This window comes from Vombatus ursinus, unplaced genomic scaffold (assembly GCF_900497805.2).
Source record: "Vombatus ursinus unplaced genomic scaffold, bare-nosed wombat genome assembly UNPS02009205.1, whole genome shotgun sequence".
Taxonomy (NCBI): domain Eukaryota; kingdom Metazoa; phylum Chordata; class Mammalia; order Diprotodontia; family Vombatidae; genus Vombatus; species Vombatus ursinus.
Window position 1 is genome coordinate 23,221,543 of NW_020948983.1, and position 21,719 is coordinate 23,243,261.

Genomic DNA, 21,719 nt, shown 5'->3' on the forward strand with positions numbered 1-21,719 from the left:
AATAGTGAGAACTACTCTATCAAATGCTTTCTTAAAACCTATGTAAACTGTATGTATACTATTTCTTGTATTCTACCACAGTTTAAAAACCTTGTTGAAAAAAGGAATGCTTGTAAGGCATGATTTATGTTTTTTGAAGCCATAGTTAAATGTGAATACTAATTTCTCTAATTCACTAAATATCTCTCCAATAAATAAGTTTTGGAGCATTGCCAAGAAATTTACTAGACGATGGTTTGTATTGTTTGCTTCTTTTCCCTTTTTAGAAAAAAAAGAGATATTTGCCCTTTTCTAGTCCTACAGTATTCTCTCCTGTTCTCCAGTCACTAAGAGTGGTTGGGGAATCATAGCTGCCAATTCTTTCAGTATCTAAGAATGTAGTTCATCTGTTGAAGAGAACTGCTCCTGATCATTCTGTATCCACAGAACATTCTACTCTCAATTACTTGCCCCTGAATCATTTGTTTCTAGCCAACACTGGATGTAGGCAGGTGGCAGATGCAGAACCCGGCAGTGGGAAAAGGTGGACCTTGGACTCTTAGGGATGGCACTGAAAGGAACAGAGGCAGTGGGACAGTTCACAGTTATGGGAAGGGCATCCTCAGAGCAAAGCCATGGTTTCCTGTCTGCTACTTAAGGCTCTGAAAAATAGCTCCTTCTTTCAAGTTTATATTCTTTAATTTCAGCAGGAACAATGACTTTAATGGACTGTAATTGATGGGTCTGAGATTTCTTTTCTATTATGTATCTTTGGCTTTTTTTTCCTCTCTTCTATCTGAAATCTTAATATTCACTTAGTAATTAGCTCACTGATGCTTTATATTTATCTTATGGAAACTTTAAATAGACTTATTACAATATTCAGGCATAGCTGAATCTCTAAGAACTCCAAATGATCTTCATTTAGTCAATTTAAGTGAAATTTTATAGCCCTTTTGCAAAATTTTGTTTGTATTTTGGGATCATCTCTGCTGAATATTTACTTCAACATTTCAGGGATCCATACTTTCATCAATATGATATTTCCTTTCACCAACAGAAGTAACCCCCTTAGATTTAATAGATGGTCTTCACAAATTATTGTGGCCAAATAACCCCCCCAAAAAACAAAAAACAATCACCTGCTGGCTGGTCTTTGGTTAATGAGTCTCTGCAAACTCAGATATCCTAGTCCTAAAAAAGCAGACCCAGTCTTCCCCTGGAAGTCACATTTGAAGCCACTGAGTACAATGAGATCTGCTTTATCTTGTGTTCTCCTGGCACAGCCTGGGAGAATACCAGGTTATCTCTATGCCAGCATGAGATATTCCAGAGACTGTAGAGGAGGCACAACAAAATGCCTGTATTTGAGCTTTGGTAACTTTTAGGGGCCCTCTTGTGATGGTTTGTGCTTCATAATGAACATGAACTAGAATTTTAATTGAGGATATATAAGAGGAGCATATTGAGCCAGAAAAGTGGGCCGCTGAATTGGATAGCTCCAAGCATACATTATCAAGTGCTTCCTACAATTGTGATGTGGTTAGTTAGTGAAACAGATACCAATTCCTGGGCTAAAAAATTGAATTCTATCATTGAAAGAATTTTACTAGTGACAAAAGGTTGTTTAAAAACTCACAAGAATCCATATGCATTATTTTATTCTTTGTAATATGACTTCTGAGGGAATCAAGTCTCTTGTCCCATCCTTGCTTTAAAATTTCTACATGACCTCATATTTTAATGATCATAAACAGATGGAAACATACAGAACTGTAAAGAAATAACTTTAAAGGAGGATAAATAGACAAATACATACAAAAGAAGGTGAGAAAAAGCTGAGTATTTATTGCATTTTTTGAAAAATGAAATGTAACAATGATTTCCCAGAAGATACTTGATAACCTTGATTGGCATAGCCTAAACAATCTTAGATCCACTGTTATTTTTAACTTTTTGGCAAGAACCAAGTTTGTAAAAAACCATTTTCCCCTAAAATTTAAGTGTTTTCCCTTTGGAGGTAGTCATTACTTGGGAGGAGAAACAATAAACTGAATGGCCTATTTATAATAATGTTTATTTAGCACATACTGATTAAGACCTTAGGTAAATAGTGGGGAGAGAGCAACCAGGAGACTGTGTTTGTTTGGTGTAGGAAGTTGTTAGGTGGGACCCTGGTATTTTCATAAACTAGGGGGAAATTTTAAAAAAGCATTGAGAAGGTGACTACAGAGAGACAATGGATATAGCTCAACTTTTGTATCTGGGTGCTAAAAAAAATATACTTCATATACGAACTAACGAAAGAAAAAAGTACCTTTTCTAGATTATCTGAATATAGTTGGGCCACAGGAGAGGGAAAAAGTGAACCTTTAGAGTCAAATTAGTCCTTAGCAGACAGAGCTTTCAGGAAATTCAGGAAGTAGAGAAAATCAAGAAAACTGTATCAAATCTGAACAGTGTTCCAGGATAAGGAGGTATAAATTTGGAAATGTGGGGAAAGAAGATCTAAAAGCACAGACTCTGGGCTTTAGTGGAACAGGAGTGTTTGAAGATATAGGAAACTCAGAAAGGAGCACAGGGACTGGATCTGTGGAACTAATGACTATTGAAAAGTATAGGAAAGTGGTCTTGGTCCACAGGCGACCCAAAGGGTGTAGGCTCTTGTGAAATGCACTTCAACAAACAGTTTTTATGTGAAAATGAAATAGTCGTAGACCTCAAAGAGCTTACATTCTACAAGAGGAAAAAAGGGAGCTGGATCTCTAGAAGACGAGCACTGAAAGGTGTAGGGTTTCAGGAAAGGGGACTGAGTCCTGGCAGAGGAGAGTTGAAGGGTGAGGAAGGTCAGAAAAGAGAGCAGTCCCTCGAAGACATGTATGTGTAGGGAGGAACATAGGATTTGGATCCCTAGAACAGGAAAGCCACAGGGTATGATGGCTCAGGAAGGCAGAACTTTGGAACAGAAGAGCTCAACTGCATGAGAGTCAGGAAGTGGATCCCAGGAATAGGAAAACTGAAGGCCACTGGGATAACTCAGAAAGGGGAGAGAGAAATGAGTTTTTAGAACTTGAGAATTGAAGAGTATGGGGCTCAGAAGAAGGGGGCATACTGGAAAACTGAGTTTCTGAAACATAAGTTAAAAAGAATGGGGCCTAGGAAGGGGAGTCTGGATGCTTGGTATAGGTTGCTGAGGAAGGGGAAAGAAAGTAGGCTGGGTCCTCGGAACCTGACACCCACAAACTTCAGCAAAGGAGCCAGGGTCCCTGGAATGGGAGAGGTGAAAGTAAATGGGGTTAAGAAAAGGAGCTAAGTCTCTGGAAAAGGAAAAGCAAAGGGTATGGGACTCAGAACAGGGGCTGGGCTGGGCTCTTGGACTAGGAGAGCTGAAGGTGGGGGGGTTCAGAAAGGGAGCTGTAATGCTAGGACAGGAGAGCTGAAACTTGTGGAAATCAGAAAGGTCCCTGGGTCTCTGGAGCAGAAGAGTTGAAGGGGGGAAAGGGGCCAGGAAAGGGGCTCAATCCCGAGAATAGGGTAAGTTTAAGGGTGTAGCTGCTCAGGAAGGGAGTTAGAATAAGGTAAGATGAAAGATGTGAGGCTCAGAAAGGGAGCTGGCTTCCTAAAGCAGGAGAGTTGAAGTAAGTGATTTGGAAAGGCTAAGTTCCCAAAACGGTGGGGAAGGGTGAGATGTGGGCTCAGGAAGAAGGCTTGGTTCCTGGACTAGAAAAGGTGAAGGGTTTGAGGTATGGGAAGGGGCTAGCTCTCTGGAAAAAGAGAATTGAAGAGGGTGGGGCTCAGGAAGGGGGCTGGCTCCCTGGAACAGGAGAGCTCCTTGGAACAGTGGGGGTCAGGAAAGGGAGCTTAGTCCTTTGAACAGGAGAAGCTTAAGGGTGTGAGCTCAGAAAGTGTTCTCTGGCTTCCATAAGGGTGTGAGGCTCAGGAAGGGGGCTGGCTCCCTGGAACAAGGAAGCAGAAAGCTCTAGGGTTAAGGGGGACTTAGCCCTCTTGAGAGGGAGAGGGCAAACTTGAGTGTGGGGCCCATGAAGTGGACTAAGTCTCAGAAAGAAGAAACCTATAGGAAGTGGAAAGGGGCCTAAGTCTCTGGAATAAGAGGCCTAAAGGGTATGGGGTCAGGAAAAGGTCTAACTCAGTGGAACAGGACAGCCGAAAGTTGGGTGGGGGAGGGGGGAGGAGAGGGTTTTGAGACCTTGGAATAGGGACAGCTGAATGCGGAGTCAGGAAGGTGTGGTGAGATCCTGGAAAACGACAGCTGAAGGCAGCAAAGTCGGGGTGGGGTGGGACGCTGAGACCCTGGAAAAGGGTGAGACCCAGCTGAAGACTGCTGGGACAGGAAGGAGAGTCTAGACCCTGGGATGTAGGGAGGTGAAGGCAGCGCAGTCAGGAAGCGGGGGAGGGGCTGAGACTCCGGAATAGAGGGAGGTGAAGGCAGTGGGTTCAGGAGGGGGCTGACCCCACGCCAGGGCGGGAGCCCCACGCCCAGAGCACGCGTGGGGCAGCGTCCCGACAGCTCGGAAGCGCGCGGCGGAGCCGAGGGAAGAATTCCGGAGGAGGGATGGAGAGGGCTCCGTTGAACGGTCCTGGGCGGCGGGAGAGAAGGGCCCGCACTCACCGCAGTTCGAAACGTCCCTTACCCGCAAGTGCAAATCTGGCACAGACAGAGGAGCGTCATCGTCCCGCCGAAGCCTTCCCTCCGCCGTTTCTAACACTCTAGAACCGAAGCCGTAACCAAGGCAACCCCGGGCTGCCTAGTGACGGCCGCGGCGTCCTATGAACGGGGCGGGCTTCCGGCGACGTCACAGGGGGCGGGCGAGTCGAAGGTCGCGGTCCTCGCCACGCCCCCTATCCCCTCCTCCCCCTTCCCCAGCTCCCCCATCCTCGAGTTCCGGGTGTGGAACAGCCTCAGCGTCTCCTCCGGCACGCGTGGTGGCGCCTGAGCTGCTGGGCTTGACATCGGCTCCTTGGCTTTTTTTGTCATCTGTAACTGAGTGAGTGGGTGAGTTGGGGGACCTCGGGAGGCAGGTGGGCAGGGGGCTGGAACGACTTCTGGGTGACTGCCTCCCGCGTTCTCCTTCTAGATAGCTTGGAGATCGGCTTCCCCGGCCGGCGTCACTCGCTGGGGTCAGAGGTCGCGCACGCCCAGGGTGTCAGAGCTGAAAGAGGGAACCCTGGGAAGTTGTGAGGCGCCGGCGCCCCGCGCGGCTCGGGGCGGGCTTCAGCCCCCGTGGGCCCCTTCCCCCCGGGGCCTCGTCCCTCACCTCTCCGGTGTCACCCTCTGGTTCTCCCCGCCACGCCCCCCAGATCAAAGTACGATCCTAGAGGGGCCGGATGCGAAGCGGGCTCGGCAGCCTGGCTCCCGCGGCCCCAGCTCTGGGGAAGGGCCGGCGGGAAACTTGGGCGAGGCGTGGAGGCTGAGCGCTCCCTCGGGACGGAGGAGGGAACGGCAGGGGAGCAGTTGTGGAGTGCCGAGGCCTGGCTCTGCCCCGATGACTTGGGATGGGTCATTTCCCCGCGCTCAGTCCCAGTGTCCTCATCCTGAACATAAATGAGACCAGGAGTCTCTAAACTTATTTTGGTGGGTTGAGGTATAGGGGGTTCATGGACTCCTTGGGCAGACTGGCGAAATCGATGAGCCCCTTCTCAAAACAATGTTTTTAGATGCACAAAATAAAATACATAGGATTACAAAGGAAGCGAAATGTATAGAAAAATAGTTATGAAGCCACATTTAACATACGAGTGTGTTTATAGACACACATGTATACGTATGTAGTGCATACGAATGTATTTGTAGATGTACATACATATATGTGTGTGTACACGCAGGTATGTGTATATTAGGATTAATGAGATAAGGCTGGAAATGTAAACCTGTATCGTTGAAGGTTTTGAATGCCCTGCAAAAGAAGTGTTTTAAACTTTAATGGGTAGGCAATAGTGAGTCGTTGAAGCTCATTTTGAAGAGAGGAATGTGATATGGCCATTAGGTCATCATTTATAAAATGTTTTATTATATGCCATACGTTGCTAAGTGCAGGGGATGCAGAGAAAATTATATATATGCGTGTATGTGTATCTCTCTGTATGTGTGTGTATGTATACATTTATGTGTATAGAGAGTTCACCAGATCCCAGGTTAACTCCTCTCGGAAAGATCTCTGAGGTCAGTCAGCAAGCTTACTATTAAGAGCTTACTATATGCAGGGATACTGTGCTAAGCACTGAGGGTACAAAGAAAGAGAGGAACATGGTTCTTGCCTCTAAATCTATCATACTGTGATTCTAGGCACTGAGGATCCAGAGACAGAAAAAAAAAAAAGACTCTGCCCTCAAGTTTACGTTCTGCTTTTCACTTTGCCATAGCTCCTCCCTAAATTACAGTCCACTACTCACCACGGTTACTTCTTACTTAGTGATAAGGACTCAGAAGGTGGCCCAGAGTAGTTGAACATATAGTATCAAGAAGTTGGCTTTAGGAATCAACAGAATACTTGCCTTTTTGGTCTTCGTTGGCATTGTACAGATTGTTTCAAAAGTCTTAGGATATTTAATAAGCGTTGTTGGTAGTGCAGTTTTAAGCTAATAAAGTTTAAAGACTTTTGGGGTATCCTGTATATCTAAATAGACCTGGTTCTACCATTAACTCACTGCATGGGCAAGTTACTTCACTTTTGGTCCTCAGTTATTCATCTGTAAAATGAGGATGTTGGGCTATATTACTTATATGATCTCTTTCCATCTGGTAGTTGGGGCTTAAATTGAGAGTTACAAGGGGCTTTCTGGTTCTTTGAGTCCAACTCTTCATTTTACTATTAAGCAAACCCTGAGTCCCAGAGAGTTATTAAGTGACTTGAAAGATGGACCAATTAAGATTGTAAACTTTTTTTTTTTTTAAGTTAAAAGCTACAACTGTGGAAATAAATTTTGAATTATTGAAGATACTTAAAGTAATTTTTGTTTTGCCTATGTGGGCATTTTAAAAACTTGTTTCTCTTGTTTTTAATGACTCATATTAAAGATTTATGTAAATATCTCTAGGTCATGATGAATCAGTTTCTAAATCTACTGCTCTGTACATTTAAAAGGAGGCAAGCTAGGTATCACAGTAGAGTGAGTCATGGACCTGGAGTCAGGAAGACTTGAGTTCAAATCCAGTCTCAGACACCAGCTGTGTGACTGGGCAAGTCACGTAACCTTTCTTGGCTTCAACTTCCTCAGCTGTAAAATGGGAATAGCATCTGCCTCCCAGAGTGGTTATGAGGATAAAATGAAATCATATTTGTAAGGTTTTAGCAAACCTTAAAGTGCTATATAAATAGTGTGTTCAGTCACTTTTTAAGTTGTGTCTGATTTTTCAAGACACATTTGGGATTTTCTTGGCAAAGATACTGGAGTGGTTTGCCATTTCCTTCTCCAGCTCATTTTATAGATGAGGAAACAGAGGTAAACAGGGTTAAGTGACTTGCCCAGAGTCCCACAGCAAGTAAGTGTCTGAGGCCAGATTTGAACTCAGGGAGATGCTTCTTCTGCCTCCAGGCCTGGCACTCTATTCACTGCACCACTTAGCTGCTCCATATATAAATATAAATGTTGTCAATTATATGCATTAAACAGTGTGCAAAAGACTGAAATTCTGCAAGTATGTGGCTTTGATTTTTAACTAAAATGCTTACTGTCATAGTAGTTATAAATATACAAAAAAGAAAATGAATAACAAGGAAAGTTGCTCTATGATTTATCTGCAAGATATTAAGATATAATTGACTAAAATGTCATCCTAGAACTTACAGCAGCCTGTTTATTCATTCACTTTATGGTAACTTTTGAAGAAATTAATTGATTAAAAAGTTTTTAAAAATTCTTTACTGAAAAAGATTATATAGATATACTGAAAGATGAATTTTAGAATCAGTAGCCCCATCCTGAAACCAAATCCCAGGCATTGTTTTCAAATACATATACTAAAGCATTTCTTAAAAGAATTTTTAGTAAAATTTTATACATGTATACAAAGTACAGAGATAAATGACTTTCATGGAAGAATTCCAGTGATGTCATTCTGCTTATAGGCTGCATAAATGAAATAATGTTTTTGTCATGTTGAGTGTTATTAATTTAAAGAAGGAATGGTGAAGACCACTGACCTATAGCAAAAATGAAGGGCCACAAAGTAAAAGCTTTTTTTTCTATCAAGAAATAATAAAATATTATAGCCATCTGCTTTTTAAATTAAGGAGAATAAAAACTTATTTAAAACAACAAAGGATTTTTTTAAAGTTCCTTATTATACTTAGTTTAAGGAAGAAAGACTTTATTTAAGGTCTGCTTTTTTTTTAATAAACTGTATAAAATTAAAGTGAGGGCTAAATTTTGCTCAGAACCTAGAGTTTATGTGTTGCTAGAGCCTAAAAGTAGGGCTTAAATTTTGTAGACTCTCTAGCATATTCTTTGAGGTGAGAGCCAGTATAGGAAGTGGGGAATAGGAAATTCATATTTGTATGGAAAGAAACCAAAAACAGTTAAATACCCTATCAAAAAGCCCTCTCAGGCTGAATTTTTAGTTTTATAGAAGTATAAACTGCACATGTTCAATTTTTATTTTCTTTGTAGCTTATGTTTCACTATTATCTTAAAGCTAATACTGCACAGGTTTAAATTCTTCCAGGTGTGACTCAGCTCTCTGGAGATGAGCTTTTTTGGGATATATTTTTTTATCAAAGTATCTAATGTGGACATGGTAGATAACAGTTTTCAATTGATTTTTGCAGTCTGATAATCAAGGCTTTCCACCCCTGGTCTTTCCTAGCTTTCACTACTCTCCAATATGGAAATATAAATCCATCTAGTTGGTCCTTAGTTCCATTATCCCTTAAGTATAAATAGTTCAATATGGGTACCTTCTATAGTATGCCTTCCCCAGACCCTATTAACTCTAGTGCCTCCTCTCAGCTAATTATTTTCTATATATTCTATATATAGCTTGTTTTGTATATATTTGTTTATGTGTTCTCTCCCCCATTAGAATGTAAGCTCCTTGATGGCAGGGACTCTCTTTTGCCTCTTTTTGTATCCCCAGCATTTAGCACAGGGCCTGGCACATAGTAGGCTCTTAATAAACGTTTATTGATTGATTGACTATAACTTTGCTGAATGCTGTTTTTCTCATCTAAAATATGGTTCTCCGTACTCTCAATAGTATCCTAATTATTCCTCTACCATTGAAAATATAGCAGAGGCCTTATGTTTTCCAGGGCATTTGCCTCTTATCTCACAATCTGCTTACCCCAGTTCTCTTAGAATACTTACTGTCCCTGCCCATGGTCTCCAAAGTGTCTCCTCTCCCACGTGCTAGACTTTGGCATGACCTCAGGGTATATAACCTAGTGAAAGGTGGGGTAGGAAGATAGATTTCCAGTCTTCCCACATATCCAGTTGTTAGGCTTGTCTCCAGCACAACCCATCACCCCTTTACTTCTTATCTTTAAGAATCCCCCCTTTTACCCCCTCACTCTACTAAGAGCCTCATGTAACTGTGTGAGCAGCCTTTCCCTGGACTGAGATGATAGGCTTCTCAAAGTGAATAAACACAAGTTGACGGCAACATTCTCCCTTGCCACCCGTGTACCTATACCTTGTCATCCCCCAGATTATCTATGGCTGCTGCTGGTGCTTCTTGGTGGTCTTTACACTCCTGAATAGAACCCCTAGATGCTTCTACTTCTCCTCCGTCATGGTTTTGGTGGGACAGAGTGAGTCTCAAAGAATGAGCTGGTACAAATTAGTAAGTTTTTATCTGCATTTCAGATCTCATTATGGTATTCCCTTCTACCCCCAACCCACCCCTTTTTTGATTTCACAGTTTCTGTTAAGGGCATCACAACCTTCTGATCACCCAAATTTGGAAGCTCAGTTTTATTCTCCTCACTCTCCCTGACCCCATATATCTAGTCAGTGGCTGAGTCTTGTTTATTCTGTCTCCACAGTATATTTCCTATCTATCCCTTTCTCTCCACTCATGTGGTTGCCAACCATTGTTAAGGCTCTCATTCTCTCTTGCCTGGACAATTACAACTGCTTCCCTGCCTTAAGTCTTTCCCCCATACCACACAGCTATGGCATTGATATTCTTAAATCACAGGGCTGTGCATGTCATTCCCCTACTCAGACCAGCAAGATAATTTGCCCATCTCTAAGAAGGCAGCATTTAACTCCATCAAAAGTAAAGTGCAAGTGAAACTCAGAGAGATGCAGATTCCTGGCTTGGTAGGAAGGCAAATGAAATTCAATTTTACTCTGTTAGTAGCAATCCAAAGCACTTTTATGTTGTCCTAAAGACTATTTAAGGGCTGAAGACCTAGGATGGATACATCACAACTGCTCTTTGCTGATAGGGCCGATTAGTGATAAGGACATGATCCTAGAGAGATGGGCTGAATACTTTCATAATGTTCTCAACAGACCATCATCAACTAATGCTGAAGCCATTGACTATATACCCTCTCTAGCCAAACTTACAATTGAAGAATAGGTTTTCAATGCCATTGGGCTCCTCTTGTTTGGCAAAGTGCCTCGTACTGATTCTATTCCAGCTGGGATTTACAAGGCAGGGGGGTCCACTGTTCATACAAAAGCTACCTGAAATCTTCCTGGTTATATATATGGCAAGAGGTGGTTATCCCCCAGGACTTCAAGGATGTCTCCATTATCCATCTCTGTAAAGGAAAAGGAAATAGGTTGTCCTGTGACAATCACAGGGAAGTCTCTGTCTTAGTCACTGCTGGCAAGATTCTTGCCAGAGTTCTTAAAAGGCTAATCCTTCACTTTGAAGATGGTCATCTATCTGAGAGCTGGTATGGCTTCATTAAGGGCCAAGGAATGGTCAACATGGTGTTTGCTGCCCAACAACTCCAGGAGAAATGCCAGGAGTAGAACAGAAGTCTATATACAATATTTGTTGATCCGACCAAGGCCTTTGATACTGGCAGTAGTGAGGGCTTATGGAAGATCATGGTAAAATTTGGTTGCCTGGAGAAGTATTGTATGCCAGTTCCTTGACAGTATGCTTGCATGGGTGCCAGATAATAGACTATTCTGTCATGCTTTCCCAGTCACCAGTGGAGTGAAGCAGGACTGTGTGCTTACTCCCATGCTTTTTAGGATGATGTTTTCAGTGTCAGATGCCTTCAATGAGGATGAAAGTGGCATCGAGGTCACTGACTGCACTGATGGTAAATTATTTAACTTGAGAAGTCTACAAGACAAGACTAAAGTGGAGGGAGAGTTGGTGGGCAACTTTTTGTTCACAGATGATTGTGCACTCAATACAGCCTCTGAGGCTGAGATGCAATGGAGTATGGATTGATTCTCTGCTGCTTGTGCTTATTTTGGCCTGACAATTAATACCAAGAAAACAGCTTCTCCACCAGCCAATACCGTACCATCCATATGTGAAACCATCAAATGCAAATGGAGAAATTTTGAATGCTGTGGATAAGTTCACTCTGGCAGTATACTTTCCAGGGATGTCCACACAGATGATGAGGTTGATGCATGCATTACCAGAGCTAGTTCAGTGTTTGGGAGGCTCCTAAAGAAGGTGTGGGAGAGAAGAGGTTTAAGACTGCTTACCAAACTGAAGGTCTACAGAGCCATTGTGCTGACCTCACTGTTGTATGCCTGTGAAACCTGGATGGTATACCAGTGCCATGGCAGGAAATGGAATTCTTCTGTTTGAATTGTCTTAGGAAGATTCTCAAGTTCACCTGGCAAGGTACTAGACATTGAGGTCCTTTTTCAAGCTAAACTGCCAGGCATTCAAACTCTATTGCAGAGTGCATGGCTGGCCACATTGTTCAAATGCCAAACTTATGTTTGCCTTAAAGACTATTTTACAGAGAATTCACACAAGGTAAGCACTCACAAGTAGCTCACAAGGACATTCTCAAGATCTCTCTGAACTTTGGAATTGATTGTGAGACATGAGAAATCCTGGCACAGGACAGCCCAGCATGGGATGCCCACATTAAAAGAGTTGTACTCTGTGAGCAAAGTAGAATTGCAGTAGCTCAAAAGAACCATGAGATATGCAAATTTAGAGACATTGCCACTCCAAATGTTCACGTGGACTATTTCTGCCCAACCTGTGGTAGAGCCTTCTGAGCTCATGTTGGTCTGATAGCACACTATGAACAACACACTGTTCCTTGACCCTGTCATATGATGTCATTTTGATCCTCTTCAAGCAGAAAAGACAATAGCTTGACTGAAAACTCTAGTGGTTCCCTATTAATTCTAGGATCAAATAGTTCATTTTTATTTTATCCTTTTTTAGTTTAATTTTTATGTAAGTTTCGTAATATACAGATATGCATGATTAATAGTATTTAAGTAAGTAAATATACATATATTGGGATTATATGCTTAAAAATTTTTTACGGAATTTTTTTTTTTATTGATAGAGTGTGTGTGCTAGTTAAAACTTTGGAGACCATTGTTCCATACTTTGCTATTTAATTGTATACTACCTTGCATTTGTTACTTAACAGTTACCTATGGGGAGGACACTATATTTTGTAGAGCTCTTATATCCCTCAGCAGAGAAATTATTTTTGAATAAATGAATTCAACCTAAGAACACAGATCCAATATTGTTCAGAACTTTGATTGAACTTGAAGTCAGTAATGAGCAGTCAGCTCAGTTTTTAGTAGATAAAAACATTTGAGGCAATTTTAAATGTTGCTTCTAACGATTGGACACAACTTATCAGATTCATGATTTGCCTAGATGTGTTTGTCTTGGTGTGACCATACATTCACAACCAAGGAACGGAGGAATACTATGGTGATTCTTTACCCATTAACCAGAAGTTGCCCATCTCAGGGATTCTTTGTGTTTGTTGTAGCCTTTGGAATCCTGGCAGCTGAGCTGTGTTCCCTAAATGGCTACAGTGTGCTATCACATTAAGTACTAACACTGAGCTTTGATGTTGATTACTTAAAGGTATATTTGACAATCTTGTCAACTACCAACATTTTATATATTCCCTAGCCTTTATCTTTATCTCCATTTGTAATGGAATGAAGTTTAATTTTTAACCACGCAGGGAAAAAAAGACCATGGTGCTCAACAGTTTGGATAAGATGATTCAACTCCAGAGAAATACCAGTAACATCAGAAACATCTGCATACTGGCTCATGTGGACCATGGTAAGCATCATGTTTGAATTGTGTGATCTTGAGTAATAAAAAGTGTATGAGGTATGCTGTGGGCAATTTACAGGTCTTGATTTATACCAGTAGATTGGTTCGTTTTCCAGGATGTAAGAGAAATCTGTGGCAAGGCAGTTTCATCTGACCTGTTATGGTGATGGTTTAGTGTATCATGAGATCATGGCCTGGAGCAGCTGGGTAGCACACTGGATAGAGTGCTGGGCCTGGAGTCAGAAAGACTCACCTTTTTGAGTTCAAATCTGGCCTCAGACACTTACTAGCAGTGTGACCCTGGGCAAGTCACTTAACCTTGTCTGCCTCAGTTTTCTCATCTGTAAAATGAGCTTGAAAGGATACTGTAAAACAGTGTAGTATCTTTGCCCAAAAAAACCCCAAATAGGGTCAGAAAGAAAGAGTCAGACATGACTGAAATGACTGAACGACAAGAAGCAAAAGGATTATTGCCTTACAACTGAATGAGATTTCTGAGGGCCTCCCTAGTCTATGCCTCTAATTTTTATAGATGAAGAGACAGAGCTTCTGACAAACTAAAGGGAGATGAGGTGGTTTCTCCCAGGTCATAGAGAGAAATAGCACCAGAAGAGTTATTTGAATATAGGTCCTCTCACCCCAGAGTGGATGTTCTTTCCACTTAACCACTCTTACCTTTTTTTCTACCATTGGACCACAGCCTGAGGATTCATGGAAAGTCATTGACAAGTTCTTTTTTCTATTATGCAGAGAAAGTTTTCAGAGTGTTTCATAATGTAACATGACTGGTTATTTTTAGTATTATGCTGTTTTCTTTTTTCTGTCTTCCGTGGGGACATCTTATAGGCTAAACTACCTAATAATGCATTTTTCTAGGTATGTCAGAAATTAGTTCTTCCTTGGATAGTGTGTAAGACAGGGTCGGGTGATAAAATTTTGCTTTAGTAATTCCCAGAAACCCTCACCTAAGTCTAGATGACTTGGCAATCTTTGTAGTTGGAGGGAGTATCTGCACTGATAAAATTACAGATCCTTCCATTCAAGAATATCTGTGTTATTATTTCTGGGCTGTTCCTTTGGAGATCGGTAAGGGTTTGTTGTGTGTAGCTGCAGTGGTTCTGCTGAATGAGAAGAAAGTAATGATCGTGAATAGTTTGGGTCAAGAAATGTTTGGAGGTGGAAAAAGAAATCCTGATGGTTCACATTTCTATAACACTTTACACGTGACAAAGCTCTTTCCTCATAATTATGAGGTGGGAAGTTCAAATTTTGTTATCCTCATTTTCTGAATGAGGAAACTAAAGGTCTTAGAATTCAAATGGCTTGCCCAAGTGTACATAGCTAATTATTGACACAACTGGGATCCAAACCCAGGTATTCTGATTCTAAGTCCGGTGTCCTTTCTACTGTTCCATCTCTGAGAATGTGTCAACCTAGGATGAATTACTTTTCTGCATTCTTCTCAGAATGGTGATGAATTTTGTACAGGGCCACTTCTGTCTTAAGATGGCCTTCTAAAGGACCATAACTTGATTTACCTTTCAGGTGGTGGGGGTGGTAGTGGTAGTGGTTGTTGTAGTAGCAGAACTCTAAGGTTTGCAAAGCAAATTACAAATATTGTCTCCTCTGATTCTTACAACAACCCTGTGAGGTGGATGCTGTTATTATGCCTGCTTTACAAATAAGGGAAATGAAGACTGAGAGAGAGATTAAGTGATTTGTGCTCAGGGTCATACAAGCTAGCAGGTGTCTGAGGCAGGATTCAAACTTAGATTTTTTTGTGTCCAAGGCCAGCACTCTCTCCACTGCTATCTAGGCTCTAGTTAATTTATTTTAGGTGCTAGATTTTGGTCTAGCTTCACTTACCAGTAACGGCTATGGAATCTTTCCTAAGCCACATCAAGTGGTCAAGTACTCAGCCCTTAGGTAGACTTTCTTCTCTTACAATTTTACTTTTTTTTTTTTTAAAAGAGTAAATGCCCTTTAATTATTTTATTTATAGGGAAAACCACACTGGCAGACTGCCTCATATCTAGCAATGGAATCATCTCCAGTCGCCTGGCCGGCAAGGTAAGATGTTATTTTATCATGGATGTGTATTCATCAGGCTTCTACAGTGTTCAGCAAGTATTTAGAATATTTCCCATAGGCTTAGCACTCTGAAGGTATGAAGGGTGTCTAAAACATGGTTCCTGCGCTAAAGAAGTTATGGTCTGTTTAGGGAGATAGGCTGGTACACTCAGAAAACAATAATATGAGGAGGAATTTGATTTAAGTACAAACATGAATGGTAGAGAGAGTTGTTGCCTTAGGGGTTGAGGGTGGTTTGATGATTAAAAATTACATTGGATCTTAAAGAATAAGTCTTGTATTATTGGGACACTGGAGAAAAGGTTGATGGACAATATGAACAAAAGCATTGAATGTGATGTATTTGGAGGACAATAAGACCATCTTGCTGAGAGTGGAGTTTTTTAGGGGGAGGTTAGTTAGGTTAGTATTGTGGGACCCGTATTGAAGATGGCCTTGAAAGCTGTTTTGAAGAGTTTCTATTTCATCCTGCGTGTAATGGAAAACAGTTAAAAGCTTTTGAACATGGCAACAACAGGATGAAATTAATGTTTTAGAAAGGTTGATCTGTTGATAATGGTCTCTAGGGTGGATTGCATATGAAGAGAGAGAGATCTGTTAGGATTTGTTTTCAGTAATTAGGTCATGAAATTCTGCTGATATGGTGGTTAGGTGGCTATGGTAATGGAAAGGAAGGTATAAATACAAGAGTTATTTTTAAAGCAGGAATCACTTTGGTTCCTGCCCTTAAGGACCTTGTCATCAGGGAGGCATGATTTGGTAACTGACTGAATGTTGAAGTCCAAAGGAAAAGGGAAGAAATAAGAGGATGAAAAGGTTTGGGGTCTAGGAAACTCAGAAGAGTGGGGTCAGTAAGAGAAATAGGAAGTTTGGGAGAAGTGACTTTGAGAAAGTATATGATGAATTAGGTTTTGTAAGAGTTGAGTTGGGGTGATACACATCCAATGGACAATATCCAGTTAAAATTAGGGAAGTTTAGGGAAATACTATCTCTGGCTTCACATGTTTAATGCTACTCATTGTTGACCAATGTCTCTTTTGGACTCTTTCTTCTGCTGGAATCAGTGGCAAAGAGTAGTGCCTATTGTGGTTGAAATTGGTGAGGTCAGGTAAAAGGTCAGGACTATAGATACAGAAAATATCCTTAAGAGAGGATTCTTCTCTCTTATGAGTACCAACTCTTCTTCCAGTGGTGATTTTACTCTGAGCTTCTTGGGCTGCAGGCTATTTGTAAAGAATTACGAATGCTATTGAATTCCACTATTTTCAGAGGACTCTAGAGTCTGTCCTCAGAGAATGACAAAAATCTCCTGTGTAGCTTTGAAAATATCATCATGATAGAGGTGGTAGTTGAAAGCATAAAAATGGGTCAGCTCTCTGAGAAAGAACATGTAAATAAAGAAGGGGAGATGATCAAGGATTTGGGTCTTAGAGATTGCCTCTATTTACAGGTCAGAAGAAGCTGTGGGAGTTTAGGTGGTGATAGTAGAATCACATTAGGCACTATTCTTAGCCACTGTTTCTAGCAAAAGAAAGAGGCCTCACCAGTGAATGTGGGTGAAGCCAGATACAGTATTTCCCTAATAAACTCAAGCAGTTTAAAACAGTTTGCTTTAAAACAATTATACTGGAACCAATACTAGTAATGATATTGAATAATAGAAGAAATTCTTTTGTTCCCAGTTTCTAAATGTTCATGTGTGTAAAATACCTCACATCAGGTATTAGAGTAAAATGGAAGATTAAAATTAATTTTGGGAAAATGTGTAGTAAGTGCAAATTTTTTTCCCAGTAGTAATAGTAAAGTTTTACATACTTCAATTTGTTTTATTTGTTAATTCTATTAATTTTTAAAATTTCTGAATTCAATTTAAATTACATAGTAAAAAAAAACATTTTGCTATAAAAACCCACCATTCACCATATTACACTTTAAATCAATGAGGTGAATACATACATACACGTATGTGTGTGTAGTGTTTGTGTATGTAAGCTGTTGGGTTTTTTTTTTTGTTTTTTAGTTAAGATATATGGATAGCCGAGAAGATGAACAGATTCGAGGAATCACCATGAAATCGAGTGCCATTTCCCTACACTATGAAAAAGGTAAATCTAACGTTACATTACAGACCACATAATTTAGTCTTTTGATTTTTTTTTTGTTTCCCTTTTGAATTAATTTGCTCATTATAGCCATTCCTTTTTTGAAAAATTAAAACACTTTAAATTGATGATTGTCTCTTGAAGTAATCTATTTCTCAATTAATGCTTATTTCTCAATAGACTTGTAGGGCTGTTGTCATTCTATGAAATCTGTAAAAATAACTCTAGTGTAGTATTGAAGACATAAAACTAGAATTTTTGGTGGGTGAAAATGAGAAAGAGGAAGATATTGAAGCTGTCATCAGACAACATAGGGGAAGAGTGATAAAGCACTTTCTGGTGGTGATTTTCCTGTACATTAGCACTGCATAGCACCTGTCTATCAGATGCCTACTTCTGCTGAAAGGGTCCTTCCTTTATTTCCACTTTATGGAATATCTGTATGGTCACAGAAAAAAACTAGCACATGTATAGGTCATGGAAGGAAGTAAACCTGTTACGGTTACACTATAATAGTAAGAGATATCAGTTGATAATGAGACCTGGGTTCAAGTCCTATCTGTAACATATGCTGGATCTATGACCCTAGACAAATCACTCAACCTTTCACAACTCCCTGAGACAGATAAGTTGCAGAGCAGGTAGTAACCAGCGTTGACAGAGGAAGATCCTCACTCTTGAGTTCCCTACACCAATGAAGTTACAAGCACCATCAAAAAAAAAGTAAGAAGGCAGAAGAGGACAGTGGTTGAGGGACAAGCTTTTAAGTTATCTCTGCCCATCTAAAGACTGGTAGGAAGAGGAGAGTGCTGCAAAGAAGCCTTTTTTCTTTCTTTCTCCTGGGGTCTGTCACTCCTACTCTGTTTTTTAAAGGCCACATCAAATCCTACTTTCCCCAGTCTTCCTTCCTTCCTTCCTTCCTTCCCTTCCCTCTGTCCACATAGGGTATCATACCCTTACCTGCGGGTGCTCTGCCCAAAGGAATGTAAATTTTGACCACTGAAACCTCACAAGATATCTTGGGGTTTATAGGCTAATTTTTTTTCTTAAGGACCATGCCTTAAACTAGACCTGCACAACTTTGCAGTAGATAGGGGACCAAAATTAAAATAGGCTAAGTTTCTTCTGACCACAGATAGGTTAGACTAGAGACAGATTGATGGTGGTGGGTAACAGGAGAATGGGCACTGGCAACCATGCATTTTTGGAGGGCTGCCTAAAATCATTTACATATGTTGTGCAGGCCTGCCTTAAATCCAAATCACTCTGGCTGTCGTTGATTGGCCAATAATAGGTCCCAGGCCAAGCCACACTTCATCATTATTTGGGCCCTGATTGACTCTGAGTGAATGTAAATAGCAATTGTTTCTGTTTTAGTCAGAAACCCTGAGGGTCTTCCCTTCCCAGATTGATTTTTTTTTTTGGACTGGGTACAAGAGGCCATTCTCTGTCTCATTTCTTACCTAGCCTTAACCACTGAATGGGCATTGCATCAGACAAACTAAGACAAAAAGGCCAAATGCATCCCCCACTGCATCCAGCGCCATCTCCAGTCATCCTGATCTATATCTTGCCACTGAAGCCAGATGACTCTGGAGGAAAAAGTGAGGCTGGTGACTTTGCACAGTTTTCCTCACTTAAATCTAATTCATTTGCATGTCATGGCATCATGTCCCTGATGTCACGGTCTTCTTTGAGAACAGAAGACAAACAACAACCCCAGTCTTCCTCTCTCCCCTCTTCCCCACAATAGGAAGGAATCTCTTTCTCAGAATTCTTGTATCTATTTGTTTGTAATTCTTCCCTGGCAGTTATTAGATTCTACCATAGTTATTGGTGTTTTTGTTCTGTCTTCACTTCTGATTCTTAATTTCTCGAGGGCCAGGACCCTTACACACGTTTGTCTTTCCCTTATCACTTAGCATAGCACCAGGCACATTGTGTGCTCAGTAAATGTTTGTTGAGTGAATCAATTTTATAAGATATAAAGAGGCAGAATAGAAGTATAAAGCTAAATGCCTAAAAAAAAAAGAAAATCAGGAATGTTACAGATCAAAAAAGTTAGAATGGACTTAATGTCTAAAAACATTTGAATTAGAAGGTGACTGTGTTAAAAAATTCTTTAAAAGGCTTTAGGAAAGAAGCCAATTAACAGAGTAAGGCAGAGAGATGTTGCATAGGATATGTTTTTGTAATTTTTTAAAGCTGCCTTTTAAAAGTTAGCATGACATGTGCAAGTGTAAGTTTTATACAATTTTCAGCCCATGTGTAACAAAACTGGAGGTGTTCCCTTTGAGAACCATTGACTTAGACTCTTTTAAAAAATTTATTTTTCATTTGTGAAAAAACAAACATTTCCTTAACGTAGTAGAATGAAAAAAGATGATTATACATGAAACTGCTAGTCTATTATGTACAACTTGCTATTTCTCTAAAATATATAACAGTTATCATGTAACTTCCCCCCCATCTTAGAAATGGCTACTGTTAGACACAAATATGTACTCTTAAAGATTAAGTGATTTTTTGCTAATAGACCCTAGTTTTCTCAATAATCTTTGGCTTCATGGCCAGATAATTGTCTTTCATCATCATTATTTAGTAAGTGTCTTGAATTGCTTTAACATGAGCAGATTTTTATTTACTTAGTAATAAAATAGTATCTAGTGCAGTTCCTGGCTTGGTAAATATTGGTTGAATTATCGATGGTATCTGCTTAGTAAGATCCTAGATTTCACCTAATTAATAGGTTGAAGATATTTTATTCATTGACTTTCTTAAACCTTATAACCAGCATTTTAGTATTGTAGATTGAGAGTTGGAAGAGTAGAATTGGATGTTATAGAATAGAAAAATAAAAATGTAACCTTGTGGGTCACATATTAACTGAGAAAATCTCAAATTAACTTTATCAGTATTTTTGTTTATTTTGTTAAACATTTGTAATTACACTTTAATCTAGTTCAGGTGGCAGTGAGTTTGATACCACTGATCTAGCCCAGCCCTCCCATACAGAGGAGGAAGCTGAGACTAAAAGGGGGTGACTTGCTTTAAGTCATACAGCTAGTAGATTGCACAAGTGGAACTCAAACCCAGGTCCTCTGATTTGAGATTAAATGAGCAGCCTTTGTACTTGACCATGTTATTTCCTCAAACTGTCACCTGCAGAATTTGTTTCATAAAATATGAAGAAATAATTGCAATAATAATAATTCACATCTATGTAGCTCTTTAAGGTTTCTTCATAGTGCCCCTGTGAAGTATAAAATGCTATACCATTTTATAAATGAGGAAACTGAGGCTCATAGAGGTGAATTGACTTGCCCATGGTCACAGATTGTAAGTGGCTAAGCTGAGACTTATAGATAGATCCTTTGTCTCCAAATTTTGAGTGTTCTGTGAGAAGATTAGCATTCCTGCTAATGATAATATGGTAAATTTAAATTATATATAAAAATATTTATTATGTGTGATAATTTTAGGGATTATGAAAAAGCTTAACAACCTCTAATTCTGAAAATTCTCCATTCCCCTGTTGGTATTTATTTTCTTGAAATCTTCTGAAGAGTATTTAAAGTTTTGTCAGAATATTTCAAGCCAAAAAGTATTCTGTGGCCAAACTTATTTGCGGAACTCTACTTAGAGAGAAATGGACATCAGTAACCATGACTTTGAAATAAACAATTTTTATCTGCTGTTATCCTTGGATTTGGAGTTTGGGTTTCATCTGACAGGTGAACAAGATACATTGTGGACTCTAAGCTAGGGAGTGACATGATGGAAGTGATGTTTTAGGAAGGTAAATCTGGTGGTGGTGCCGTGCAGTATGTGTTGGGATTGGAGGGAAAAAGACAAGGTTTAAAACTGGGGAGGCCAACAGCAATAGTGTGGCAGCATCCCTACCATCCTCATGTTTGTATAGCACTGTGCAGATCACAGAGTGCTTTGCAGACATTTTCTTCATTTGACCCCCACAATGAGTCTGAAGCAGAGTGTCCTGTAAAGGATCTGCAATTTTGTCCATGTGTGAATCACCTTCTGTCTTTGGTGTACCTTAGTACATAGGTCTTGGAGTCATAAACTCGGAGAGTGCTATGACTTGCTCTGTCTCCTAAATCGTGAGCTCTGCAGAGGTAGGTTTTGAACCTATGTCTTTCTGACTCCAGGTCTATCACTCCATCTGTTCTACCCTGCTGTCTCTTTATAAGCTAAGGAATAGAACTGCTGACACCCCCAGTTTACAAAAGAGCAAATGGTCAATTGACCAGTCAGTTGGTAGGGCTGAGATTTGAACTCAGGCCTTGAGACTTTGAATCCAGTGCCCATT

General features: G+C 40.3%; 2 protein-coding genes across 3 annotated transcripts in view; one reads left to right on the top strand and one right to left on the bottom strand.

Moving 5' to 3' along the window:
* SAXO2 (stabilizer of axonemal microtubules 2) overlaps window positions 1-4,696 on the bottom strand; it is a 30,435-nt gene extending 25,739 nt beyond the window's left edge. The window contains exon 1 of the mRNA XM_027852071.1: window positions 4,632-4,696. Coding sequence (XP_027707872.1) covers window positions 4,632-4,669 — 38 coding nt within the window. The 5' untranslated portion in view covers window positions 4,670-4,696. The remainder of the gene's footprint in view (window positions 1-4,631) is intronic.
* A 159-nt stretch (window positions 4,697-4,855) lies between these two features.
* Window positions 4,856-21,719, top strand: part of EFL1 (elongation factor like GTPase 1) — a 207,480-nt gene continuing 190,616 nt past the window's right edge. Inside the window, exons 1-4 of one of the 2 annotated variants that reach the window (XM_027852151.1) lie at window positions 4,856-4,993; window positions 13,101-13,204; window positions 15,201-15,268; window positions 17,311-17,395. In XM_027852151.1, coding sequence (XP_027707952.1) covers window positions 13,114-13,204; window positions 15,201-15,268; window positions 17,311-17,395 — 244 coding nt within the window. In that variant the 5' untranslated portion in view covers window positions 4,856-4,993; window positions 13,101-13,113. The remainder of the gene's footprint in view (window positions 4,994-13,100; window positions 13,205-15,200; window positions 15,269-17,310; window positions 17,396-21,719) is intronic. The other variant, XM_027852152.1, reaches the window with a different exon arrangement.